The following is a 14,223-nucleotide window of genomic DNA, read 5'->3' on the forward strand; positions in this document are numbered from 1 at the left end:
AGCTGGATTCCCTCCAAATTTCTAAGATGAATTAAGAAAAAGGAGAAATTAAAAAAAAAAAAAGATTAGAATGGATTAGACCTAGAAAACAGTATAGCTGCTTCAGAGGTCATTTCCTTCTAGACCTTGGTTCACTCTCAAAATTTCTTTAGAGAAATTATTTTCTTTGAAATTGTTTCTCCTTGCTCCTCCGGCTAAGAAGTTTGAGCATCTTCATTATTCCTGTTAGTCATACCTAACTTTGCCTACTCGCTATGAGAAGACCTTTAATTAAATACTCTTCACATGCCTCTTTTTTTGCCAGGGTTCTCTCTAACATTTCGTCCTTTCTTTCAACTTCTCTTCTTTTCTCTTCTCTTACCTTCTTTTGCTATTCCTTTCTCATCTTTCTTTCTTTCTTTCTTTCTTTCTTTCTTTCTTTCTTTCTTTCTTTCTTTCTTTCTCTCTCTCTCTCTCTCTCTCTCTCTCTCTCTCTCTCTTTCTCTCTCCCTCTTGCTCTTTCTTTCTCTCTCTCTCTTTCTGTCTCTTTCTTTGTCTTTTTGTTTAACTTCATCATCCACTTATAATTGATCAGACACACATGCTTTACTCACCTTTTTCTCTGGTTTTCTTGCTGTAGAAGCCTAGCTTGGTCCAGATAGCTCATCAGTGCTACTCAGATCACAGAATTCCAGCGAGAACTGGAGAGTGTGCGAATGACTATCGGTAATGTTAATTTTGATGACTGGAGTAAGAAATCAAAGTTCTGATTCTCACACTAGTCAGTAATTGACATTCCCTAGAAGTCTAGGAATCAATTGCTGTTACCATAGGTGGGAGGAAAGACTGAAGCATCATCAACCATGGCCACAACCCCAATCATAAAGGAAAGTCCATGACAGTCTACAGAACAAAAGGCAATGATGCTGGTAGGGCTCGTTCTTCTACAGATGAAGAAAGGAAGGGGACAGTCACTGGACAGAGGCCATCTGTCAATTTAAGATTCCTGACTTCCAGAGCAGTGATCTTCCTACTCCTTATTCATAATCCCACCAGAATGTGAGATGAAAGTAAGCAGCATTTTGCTTTATTCATTTCTGTAAAAGTGCTTAGAATATGCCCTGGTATACAGTATGTGCTTATCATTTTTTTTATGTCTGAAAATGAGTTAAATTTTATTTAGTTAGCTATTACTAAGTTGGTCCTTATTTTATCTCCTTAAAAAAAAAATTCTACCAATAAAGTTCTATTAATAGTATGACATTATAGATGAGGACACAGAGGCTTAGAGAAAATTAGCATTTCTAAGATCAAAGACATAATAAATGGCCCAAATGGGATTTGAACCGAGATCTGATTTTTCTCGATTCCAGACTCTAAACAACCGTTATACTTTTTTCCCACATTAATGACAATTCATTGTCAACTATCAGTATCTAGCATGAAATCAAGGGCTTAGTAGGGACAGGCAAACTACACAGTCATTAACAATATAACTAATAAAACCTAAGGCTGAAAATATTTCTGACACGAAAATAAAGTAGGGTGATGAGAAAGAACTCTAAAACTTAATGAACATCTACTATTTGTCAGACACTCTACCAGGAACACCATCAAAAAAAAAAAATTGGCATGAGATCTTATAAAAGACTTGCAAGTTAATATTATTACCTCAATTTGCAAATGAGAAGAGAGAAGCTTAGAGAAATGGATGATGTGCCTAAAGTCATACAGCCAATCATTGGAAGAGCTGGAATTCAGTTAAATCTCTGGAGCTCCTAGACACATTCTGAAAATTTGGAAACATTTAGGTTAACAAATCCAAGTCATGAACATGTGAGGAAGCTGTTGTCTCCTTTCTGAGCTCATTCTAAAAATGGACCTGGGATCCTATAAAGTAAGCAAGATATGACTGCAGCAGTCACCACCTTGGGCAGGCACTCTCTACAGCCTTTCTTGTACCTGAAAGTCCCTTCTTTCTTCTTCCTTTGCAAAGCCCAGGCTTGGCCTTCTGGGACCTGTTCTTAGTTCTGTAACTCAGTATTTAACACCTACTTACGACATTGACTCTTGATGCACTAGGGGCTCCAGGACTTACATCAGGAAAGAAGGAAGGCTAAAATTAGAGGCTCTGGCTCTAGGGATTATGGAGAGACTGGACGGTGGATGCTTAACTCTCTGATCTTTATGCAACTGCCTGAGGTTCCTATTGAGAACCATTTAAAGATCTTTAATCAATTCCCTACTCTGACTGTCTCCCTCAAGCTCATTATCTTAGACCCTGGGGACAGGGAAAAGAGAGTAGAAGAGAGTGGTCTTGTTAAATGTCTAGATATGGAGCCCAAAGGATGCCATGCACTTGTAACACCTGCTGAATGATTCAGTAAAAGTCTTTAAAACAGTGAGAAACCTCTACAACAACCTCTACAACTTCAGGAAGGCAGAATGGGTGTTGTTGATGGTGTTTTATGTATGATATACCATAATTGTATGGTTATGCACATTGGATGTGGCAGTGTGCATGTTGGGTATATATAACATGCAACTTTTAAAGGGACTTTTTAATTAAGGTCTTTCATGTTACCAAAGAAGGAACAAGAAGTCAGGCCAAGTTCCCAAGTTCTTGGAAATATTGTGATAGTGTTGGTGTTTATTCTTGATGCTCTGGGTAACCCTACATGCTCCTGACTCCCGCCCACATATCTTCTTCCACCTGTCTCTGATCTACTCAGAATTTTACCCTTTGTTTTTTGACATAAAGGGACTAATTGGAGAAACTAATCTATTCTTGAGCACAATCTGAGCGCTTGCAAAAGTTAGTTAAATCCAAAAAGGAGTTTTATGTGTTAATATAGGAAATGTGAAGAGTAATCATCTATTTTTGAACTCTGAAACTTGATAGAGAAGACGTTTTAGAAAGGAATGAAGGACTATTTCAGTGTTTTTATTGACCAAGTAATTAGTATAAGGCTTATTGGATCTTCTTTGGGAATATAATAGTATAAATATTAAGGAATGTTCCAGATTCCCCAATCTAATCATGAGAGATTATTCCAATTCATTGGCTTGAGTGGTCCCTTTGGAATATGGTGGGTTTCCTCTTGAGACCACATTCCATTAATCTCTGGTTGCACACATATACATATTTGAGGGTTATGAGACAGTATTTTTCAAATCATAGTCCCCAGATGATCAGGATCAGAACCACCTGAGATATTTGCCAATATGCAGACCTCTGGGCCTCATCTTTACAGACTCAGAAACTGACATATGTGACAACCACAAAGGCATAGGAATTTTCATATGTGCTTGTTTTTATGATTTGTTTTCAACTCCAATTCCAGAATTTTTATTCCTTCTATAAATAAAAATGCATTTTCACTTTTAACCTAGAATTCATTCCAAAATAGTTACCTCTTATATCAGATTTCTAAGGCTGCAGTAACAAAATACTAGAGACTGGGTGACTTTAATAACAGAAATTTATTTTCTCACTGTTTTAAAGGCTAACAAAGTCCAAGATCAAGGTGTCAGCAGGTTAGGTTTCTTGTGAGCCCTCTCTCCTGGCTTATATGTGGCTACCTTCTTGCTGTGCCTTTACATGGCCTTTTTCTCTGTCCATGGGTGTCATTAGTGTCTCTTCCTCTTGTAAGGACACCAATCATATTGGATTAGGGCCCACCCTAAAATATATTTATTTACAGAGCCCGAGTCTAAGCACTGGAAAGAGAAGGATAGTATTAGATTTGTTTTGGAAGAAAACAAATTTGAATCTCAGATATTATGGAGAGAGAGAGAGAGAGAGAGAGAGAGAGAGAGAGAGAGAGAAGTGTGGGGGAAGACACTGGATTAATCTCTCAACATTGACTAGAAGAGGCTTAGAGTTTATCATATTACAGGGAAGATAATCTTGTTTTAAATCTTAGCTATGAAGCTTCTGTAAGAGAAAAATGGGATATGATATGGAAAGGCATAATACAAAGGCTCACATATTTTAGTCCAGAAACCAGGTTGAGAGAGAAGAAGCAGAGAAAGAAGGAAGTATCTTATATACGAAGATGATACCTTGAGGAGAGATGGAGCTAGGAGAAACTGGATGACCTAAAGGAAATATTATTGGATTAGACTGAGACAAACTGATGATAAAATGACTTTTTAAAAAATTAGTATTGCCTTTTATTGTTGTTATTGCAATTTTTCTGTTGTAATTGATTGGTAGACGTTTATGAGGAGGATAGGTGATTTAGAAAGAAAATAAGTAACATTTTACCCCTGCACATCCTAGTTATGGTATGAGTAAGGTTGTCACCCATCTATAGTTACCTAGTGACTACAATGTATAGTTCCCATGCTATTTTACCGCTTTTTGTCTCTTCGTTTCTATTACTGCAACAATACATGCCTCGGTAATATCAAACGTTAGTATATATGAGGAAACTAGAGTTCAAAAATTCTAAATAGCAGGTAGTCTAAATATATGTTGAGAATTGATGTATTAGGCACTGTGTTAGAGATTGACATGAATTATTTAATCTTCACAATATCCCTATGACAAAGGTATTATAATTACTTCTATATTCATTTTACAATTGAGGAAACTAAAGAACGGAGAAGTAGGTAATTTTTCGAAGGTTGCACATGCATTATGTTGCATAGTTAATTCCCTTTTTGTTGATGATCGGGAGTCTGTTATTTTCCCACAGCATAGCTGAAAACAAAAACATCTATGAGCTTTGTGCCCCAAACTGCCTCCCTTCACCCTAACCTAACCCTGCCAAAAACATCTAAGTGATTTTACAGACTCAAACTTCTTAGTGATACGTTGGCGGATTTGCTTTGTCTTGATGCTGTAGACAATGGGATTCATGAGAGGTGGTACTAGCAGATACACATAAGACATGAGGAGGTGAACCATGTGTGGCAGATGTTCACCAAAGCGGTGCACAAGAGACAAGCCAATCATGGGGATGTAGAAGAGTAGCACTGCACACATATGGGAGACGCAGGTGTTGAGAGCTCTAAGTCGCTCCTGATGGGAAGCAATGCTTAGTACCGTGCGGAGGATGAGGGCATAGGAGAGGAAGATAATCAGCGAGTCTACACCTACTGTGCAGGCCACAACAAAGAGCCCATAGACATGATTGACGATGATGCTAGAGCAAGCCAGCTTCATGATCTCTAGGTGCAGACAATAGGCATGGGCCAGCACATGGGAGCGGCAGTACTGGAAGCGCTTCAGGAGGAATGGCAGTGGGAGGATCAACAGGGCACTTCTAAGCACCGAGATCAGTCCCATCTTGACAACACGTGCAAGTGTCAAGACTGTGGAGTAATGCAATGGGTTGCAGATGGCCACATAACGGTCGATGGACATGGACAATAGAACTGAAGACTCCACGAGAGACAAGGTATGGATGAAGAAGAGCTGAGTGAAGCAGGCAGGAATACCAATCTCTCTGGCATCAAACCAGAAGATGCCCAGCACAGTGGGCAGTGTAGAAAGGCAAAGGCCTAAGTCTGTGAGGGCCAGCATGGCCAAGAAATAGTACATGGGTTCATGGAGGGTGGCATCAGTACGGATCACATGGAGGATGGTAAGGTTTCCTACAATAACTGTCAAATAGATGGAACAGAAGGGAATAGAGATCCAGCCATGGAGATCTTCTAGACCTTGGAAGCCCGTCAGGAAGAAAGTGGCTTTTTGGAGGCTGCTATTATAAAGGATTGTCATGGCTTTATAATCTCGGATTAACTGACCTACACTATAGAATAGGGCTCTTGGAAAGTGATACGGCTGAATTATCACTCACCTAAGTATCCTGGGTACAGAGAATCAGGAAATGTCTGCAGATAAAATGGGAGGACCTAGGAAGAGGACCTTTCATAAGGGATTTCTCTATCTTGTGGATGCCACGTGATTTAGCCTTATGGTGGTATATCCACCAGTGTTGGACTTTCAGTAGTTCAATGAGGTCACCTCAGATGGCACTGTTTTCACATGTTTCTCCCTGAAAAAAAAATGCAATTCAATCAGTAAAGCATTCAGAATCTGTATCATATGCAAGGGAAATTAGTACTACACATCATTTCCATACGAGTCTACTACTATCAGGTACATATTGTATGCCTTCGAATGTATTTATAATATAGATGTGAACTGTGTTTCATTATACAATGCCTAGTCTGCAGAGGAATGCAGAAGCATTGAGTGTTGGTTGAACTCCTTGAGCTTATAACTTGTGATGAGAATGAGGCCTTTCCTGAATCTACATAAAAGATTCTGAGAAGGAAAATTGTGGTATCTGAAGTCTGGACCTGAAATGTATGAAAAGTATCCATGTCTTTAGAAAACAAGTAATAATTCTAGGAAAGGGTGCTTTAGGCTTGAGTTCTAAGAGATATATGTTTTCAACATCAGGGCAGTTAAACTGAAGCTGGATGTATACATGGTGATGCAGAGGAGCTATGCACAAAATCTGAAACACAAATAAAAAGAAACCTGAAATGGCCAGGAAAAAGCCTCTAGTCTTTAGCTTACAATGAGGAAATTAAATCTTAAGGCTCTCAGAGTGAGTAAGGCCTCTGGGGCTTGGATCAATATGACACACAGGGATAGGTCAGTCCTTATAATAACTGACCTGGCTCTCCTTTACTTCTGCCTTTGGAATTTGAATACAGTTACATCAATTTCAAGCCACACTATAATGAATTAATGTATATTAATATGATATGACTAGTATACTATTATATGTATAAAAAGCTTACAAGCTAATACTTCTTTAACATGTTATATTTTTGTCACTTTCCTAAGTCCTTGATATATATTATGTGATTCAACTCTCATAACACCAGTATAAGTTCTATTCAAAGGATCATATTACAGGTGAGAAAAGGGTGGCACAAAGAGGTAACGTAACCTGCATATGATTACAGAGTGAATAATGTTAAGGATGGAATTTAAACCCTGACTATATACTTCAGAGTCTATATTATTGTCCCACATCATATTTTCTCCTCTTGCTACTATTACATAGCACTTTAGCTTTTACAAAAGTCAAGCAATTAAAAAAATAAATTAACTTAAAAAACTCCAAAACTGTAATTTTTGTACTTTGGCACATCTATGGATAGTCATTTCCATTATATACATAACATTAGATGAACCAAGATGGGTAACAATAGAAAAGAAATATGTTTCAGGGGATTGACTTTAGTTTGGAACATTCTGAATGTAAGCTTAAGAAAGAATTCTTGAAGAGAGTGTCTAGAGGATGTTATATGTAGTGATCTTTGGTTTGAGCAATGGCTTGGACAGATGCAGTGTAGAAAAGAAAGACAAGGGCTCAGTTCTTAATACTGGAAACTATTTTATGTGAAAGTTGGACATAAAAGCAAAACTAGAAAAGAGAGAATGAAGAATCATAGAAACAAGATGAAACTAGTAGTGAATAATATCACTAAAGTCAAGTCACCACTGTTAATTATAAAAAAGAGATGACACAGGATGAGAGTTTTTAAAAAGGCACTGTACTTACGATGGTAAGGTCATTGTTAATTTTTTAGAGAATATTTCAATAGATTGGGGAAAGATATAAGGGCTTAAATTATCAGTGGGTGGGGAAGAATAAGGAAAAAGTGTATATTATTTGTAATTTCCTTCTAAGAGAAAATCTGTAGGATAAGTTAAAATATCAGGGTATTTTAAGGAAGTAAGATGGGAAGTTGAGGCTACTCTTTCAAAAGGCTTCCTTTTTTATTATTAAGATACAGGGTTATTGAAAGGGCAATGATGAAAAAAAAAAAAGATGTGAAATCCATACCCACCTTTTGCCATTTACACTTCAAATCAAGTAATAATAATAATACAATAACTGATATAGTAATAAAACCCCTTTTGTTTTGTAATTCCAAAGGAGAAACAAGGAAAGGGCATAAAGAGGGACAGCTAGGAAAGGGGAAAACTGAAAGAGAGAAGTAGAGACTTGGAAAGAGGGTGGGCTGTGAAGAAAAAAGAGAATATATCAGATTTGGAGAGCATGCTGTGGTTAGCGCAAGCAACAATGCAATCTTGTTCTGACAATTGAGAGAGAAAATGGCAACAGACTGTGAAAAAGGACTGTGATAATAAAGAAATAAAAATTTTCCATCAATTAAGGGGAAATGCAAACAAGAGTTTGAATATATGTGTATCTTTTAGCCAGTTGACTCATAGGGAAGCTGATTTCTATCTCTCACACTGAGCCATTTCTGAGTTTGTAAAACAGAAAAAACATTTTGAGGTCATCTATTTCACTCCTATATCTCCAAACAAGGAAGGATCATTCTGCCTGCTTTGTCAGAAGTTCATCCATAGTATTCCATACCAGTTATTATCTCTTTTCCAAATAGAGTCCTTGCATTTATATTTTGAGTATGAGTAAGAGGCAAGTGCACCAGGTATGGGGAGGCAAAAAAAAAAAAAAAATCAAAACAAGTCATAACTAGCACCACAGAGATGGAATTGTTATTGTCACTAGAGCCTTGCAACCTTGGCATAGTTTTATGAATAAACGCATAAATGAATGGATTAAAAAAAGAGATGAGATGCAGTAAGTATTAGACAGAATAATTTTTAGTGCAGGAACTCTACATTTTCTTCTCAAAGGCACTCACCTCCAATTAATGGATCAGAGAAAGTGTCAACTAATTCCTCCACTCAGACAATATCATATACCCTTAATCCTCTCTTTGGCTCCAATTTTTTGGAATAAAGGGACGTCATCCTAGGGTCTATGGCAGGAACAGAGGAGAGATGAACTAAACAGTGATTTCAATAATACTCTGGCTCCCTCTGAGTCATTCTTCATATAATTGCACACAAAGGTATTTAAGATTTTCAGCATCTATGTTGGTGACAGTCTGAAAATTACTCCCAAGGACAATCATAACCTTGTATTAGCATAAAGCTTGATTGTTGTAAAGCACTGTCAAACTGTTTTAATATTTAATTATTATAATACAATTTAAGGTAAGGAAGGTAGACATTGCAGTTTTAATTTTAAAGATAAAGGAACTAATGTTGAGAAAAGCGATAAGGGGCAGCAAAGATTAAGCCAAATAATTGAGAAGACTTACAAGATCACACACTGAGACACAACTAGGAGGTCTCCTATCCTCAGTCCAGCTGTCACTCAAAATTGTCTTGACTCATTTGTTATGGAGAGTTAGCAAGTAGCTGAACTGAAAGCTCAGTGTAAGATCCTGATTGTATGTGTCACAGTTATCGCTGCATTCCTTGCAATACTTACCTAAGCACCAATGGTTGGAGAGAGAGGAATCTGAGGTGCATACTTCCACCACTCAGAATGGGTTCAGCTACAGAGATATTCCCTGATTAAAATACAGAGCCTTTTTGAAGAGCCCAGCAGCTTCTCCCCAGGGGGACATTGCAGAGGCTAAGAATTCCCAGAAGAGTTCTCAAGACTTTGAGCTGAGGATTCAGGTCATGAGAAACTGAGAACCCCCAATCCTGTATGTATGCAAGGGAGAGCTTAAGATGTTAGGACATTTCCAGTTATGAATTTCAGTTTCTGAAATTGGATAAGATAGACTTAGCTAGGTCTGGAGGGCAGTATTACCAGAGACAGAGTTGATTTAAATTTAGTTAAAAAATAAAGCTGATTCAACCTTATTTCTGGTACTTTCTAACCATGTGACCATGTAACCTAGGATATATTACTTAAAAAGGAATCTCTTCCTTCCTTCCTTCCTTCCTTCCTTCCTTCCTTCCTTCCTTCCTTCCTTCCTTCCATCCTTCCTTCCTTCTTTCCTTTCTTCTTTCCTTCCTTCCTTCTTTTTTTTCTTTTTCCTTTTTCCTTTTTTTTTTTTTTTTTTTTTTTAAGCACAGACACTGGTACTATCAGGCATTCTCACATATTTTAGTGTAAACTGCTAGTAGTTTGGTTTGGGTTTAGGGAGAAGGAAGGCCCTCCTTGGCCTTCAGGCTTAAACTATGTTTCTTAATTACTATTGACCATTCCTTGTGTTCTCTTCCTACCCCCAGCTCCTGCCCAGTACATGTGTGGTTTGAGTCATAATTCAGAATCTTGTATTCCAAAATGCCAGTTTAATACTTTCAAGTGGTTCATCAACCCATTTTAACTATGAACATCCACATTAATAGTTCTTCCAGAATCAATTTAAACAATTGGAGGAAACACCTAAGTGGAACAGCTGATACGTAATGGATTCTCAGTAAACACCATTATTAAAATAATTAGGAGAGTGACCATGACTCCAGTTTTCCAAGAATGGGCCTAATTTACACTTACTGTCTTGGTTTCTCAATTAGTTTGGAATCGGTCTCATATTTTTTCATTGTATCAGAATACATTATACATAACTTAATTAAAATGAACCAGGGTGGGTTACCAGATCTTCACTTTCTGCTTCAAGTTTTTGCTGCAGTTTCTTCTAGTGGCCTGTGAGATACATGTGCAGTGATTATAATCCCTACTTTAATACATTTCTAAATCTGATAGATGACCACTGGGGTCCCATCACTCTTTCCTTGACCATTTCTAATGGAATATTATTAAAACTGCAAAGACAGCAGGTAAGGTCATCACTGATAAAATGAAATTCACCACTATATAAGCATGTAGATACATCTGATTCCTCCTAGGTTGGTGGTGAGAGACATATTGAACAATGTTACCCCTTCCAGATACAATTTTTAAACTAACCACTTGTGTTTCCTCTTGTGCCAAGGCCTATGCAATGAATAAAACCACTGAGCTGCCATTAGCCTGGGATCAATAGACAATAATTCGATTACATGGATAAAAAAAAAAAAAGTTCAGAGAATAAAAACTAATGAATGCTTAGTGCTTATAATTTATTATAAATATATGATTTACTTCATTGTTTAATAAGTTTATTTTTCAATAAGCCCATTGGCAGCAAGGATCCTAAAAACGAAAGTTTGCATTTTGAATTCTCTATTTTGTTTCTTAGGAAATTTGACAATTAACGTATAACTTGAGCAGAATGTTTGTCAATTTGTGCCATTGCTGTGGTGGCCAAATATATAATTTATCAAGTGATATAATTTATCACCTGATTACCAGAAAAAAATTAGTACTTGCTTCAAAAAATTAGCACTTGCTTCAAAAGTGTGTGAATTCTTTCAAGAACACTGTACCTGAAGGTAATAATTTACCATACACAGCTACCGAAGATAGATTTTATGCTATATATTCATGATATTTCATATGCATTAAATAACTGCTCATTCTAATGAATTGTATTCCCTTTTTATTGAAAGTTTTCCAGTTTTTGTGAAAAGGGAAGGGATAGCTGTTATGACGTTGGCTTTATTAGCAAAAGCTAAATTATATTCATTTTAAATCACTAGTCAGATGCTTTAGAAAGGAAATCAATTTTTTAACTTTATAATTTTTATTTAATATTTCTAAATTTATTGAGATAATTAATATAAAACATTGTGTAAATTTAAGGTATTAAGTATGTTGATTTGGTACATTTCTTTTTTTGTAAAATGATTACCACCGTGGCATAGCCTTAGCTAATACCTCCATTACATCACATAATTACTATTACTTTTTTGTAGTAAGAACGTTTAAGATCTACTCTTATAAGAACACTCGAGTTTATAATACATTATTGTTAACTATAATCACAATACTGTATATTAGATCCCCAGGAATTATTCTTTTTTCAACCTGAAGTTTATACCTTTTGACCAACATCTCCCCATTTCTCTCACTCTCCAGCCCCTGGTAACCACCATTCTATTCTCTGTTTCTACAAGTTTAGTTTTTTGTTGTTGCTATTGTTTTAGATTCCACATATAAATGATATCACAGGAGTTTTCTTCTTTCTTATGGCTCAGTAAAATTCCATTGTACATTCTGTCAAACAACATATATGTGGATTTTGGTCTTTTAGCTTTAGATTCTTCATTCAGTGCTCTTCACCCAACAAAAACATATGGGTGCCTCTTAATATATTAAAACACAGTTCTATGGATGTTTGTCCAAAAGTGTCTATTTTTACAAAGACATTACCTTATTGATTTTTAAAATTCTTTTTCTTAATTATCTGGAAATTATTGATTTCCCCATTTAATAATCCTCACACTCTTTCATTTTTAATTATCTGTCAGTGTTGATTCAGATTTTTCCAAGAATATTGAGTATGGGAGAACCTTGGCTTTTAAGAAAGTATAATCTCTTAGTGTTTCTATATTATATTGGTTGCTGCTTTTCTGGATTTTGCTCTTTTTTCCAATCTCTAAGTGCCTAATACCCAGAGTACTGTCCAATGATCTGAGTTTCCTTGGGAACCAATAACTTATTAAGGATTGGAACTTAAGAGAAAAGCCAGGGCTACAGTTAAGGACATGATATCCATCATCTTATGAGTTTACCCACCTTTTGAAATTCCTTATCTGAGCTATAGAACTTGCTTTTCTAACTGTGACAGATATGACTAAAGTGATCTTATGTCAATAGGCTTTAGCCATTTGTGTTCTGGCCTTTGTCTCATCATTATCTTGAGGACTGCATTACTTTTAGAAATAGTCACAATTGAGATTTAATTTAAATGTATAAAATAAGCACCCATAAATTTAATTACTTTATTGTGCAGTTATTACTATTTTAATTTTTATATAGCAATATGACACTCCACTAAAAGATTTATATAAATTTTCTCTCATGCTATTATTTTATCTATTTTATAGATAAGAAAACAAGTGTTAGGTATAAAAACTTGTCCAAGGTCATATATCTACCTGCCAGGAGACATAAAGAAGTAGAATTATGTGATATTTGGAATATACACTCTTCTTACATATATCATCCAGACTGGGCATTTCTAAAACTTCCCTGGACACATATTCCCACCAACATGTATATTCCACCTCTCCTTGATAATTCTGAAAGATTCTCATTCTCCATGAGGATCTTTTAATTTGCTTTTGTTTTAACATTTAGCCAATTTTTCAAGATCTAAAGAGATAGAAAATGCAATGTAAAGTATATTAAATATTCTAAGGAGTAGAATTATATCTTACCTCCTTTTAGATTTTTTTTCACCACTGTGACACTCCACTCTAAACTCAATGGTAAGAGAAAGATTAGAAGCAGGGAAGAACCCTCTAGACTCTCCTTTTCTGCTTTGTAAGCACTGTCTTATACAGCTCAGAAAACCCTTGAGGTTGACAACAAGGAAGAACTGTTTGGAGAATAATATCATACTTCATGGAAAATCTTGTAAGGAGTTGACTCAAGGGACTTCAATCTATCACTGAGCTCATAATGCAGGCTCAGACAGGAGAAAATGGGTATGATGAGATCTTGGAGGCCCTATTCAAATTCAACAGCTATTCATCAACTCTGCTCTTGGCTCATTTGCGAGTGAATCTTGGGCCAAGTCAGCTAGGAGTTTTAGAATATCAAATTCTGAAAGGAATCAGGTCATCAGTATTGTATATTAATTTTTTTCTAACTTGAAATTATACTCCTGTATTAATATACTTATTGGCCATTTGTGTTTCTTCTTTTGAAACATCTGTTCAAATCTTATTCGGTTTTTCATTGGGTTATTTGCCTTTCCCTAATCGATTTGCAGGAGTTTTTATTTGTTTTGTTATTTTTTTAAAAATAAATGTAAGCCAAGACATTTGTGTTCATTGAATATACATTCTCCTGCTCTATTGATTATCTTTTCAGTCTCTTAATCAATGGAGTCAGCCATGTTAGGCTATGTAGATTTATGCTGTACTTACTTCGCAGGCAGAGGATATCCTTGGGAACAAATAAGAGCAAATCATAGGGCAGCAACTACATGTAGTCAGTCTGCATTTGCAGTATAAATCATACCTAATTTAACATAACAATCTTATAATTTAATTATAGATGTGAAATATTAGAGAGAAATTCACTATAGCTTCTCATTTTTCATCTGTAGTTTTTGAAAGCCTTTCAACATCCATTAATACACAATCACACATAAGTTCCCATACATTTGGCAATAGAGAAGTGCTTGAGTAAAGTGCTTCTTAAACTTTAACATAAAAAGAAATCACCTTAAGTTTTTGTTAAAATGAATATTTTGATTCAACATGTTTTATTTATTTGTTTGTTTGTTTATTTATTATAGTTAACAAAATCCAATAAGTTTCAGCTGTACATTTTAGCAGTAAGGTGTATACACACACACACACACATATTTACACTA

At 35.9% G+C, this 14,223-nt stretch overlaps 1 protein-coding gene across 1 annotated transcript; it reads right to left on the reverse strand.

Moving 5' to 3' along the window:
• Window positions 1–4,679: 4,679 nt before the first annotated feature.
• Window positions 4,680–5,772, reverse strand: LOC107510997 (olfactory receptor 51G1). The gene has a single exon (XM_016145047.2). The coding sequence runs from the start codon at window positions 5,708–5,710 to the stop codon at window positions 4,745–4,747; it is 966 nt and encodes a 321-aa protein (XP_016000533.1). The 5' UTR covers window positions 5,711–5,772; the 3' UTR covers window positions 4,680–4,744.
• Window positions 5,773–14,223: the final 8,451 nt, after the last annotated feature.

This window comes from Rousettus aegyptiacus, unplaced genomic scaffold, assembly GCF_014176215.1.
Source record: "Rousettus aegyptiacus isolate mRouAeg1 unplaced genomic scaffold, mRouAeg1.p scaffold_m13_p_5, whole genome shotgun sequence".
Taxonomy (NCBI): Eukaryota; Metazoa; Chordata; class Mammalia; order Chiroptera; family Pteropodidae; genus Rousettus; species Rousettus aegyptiacus.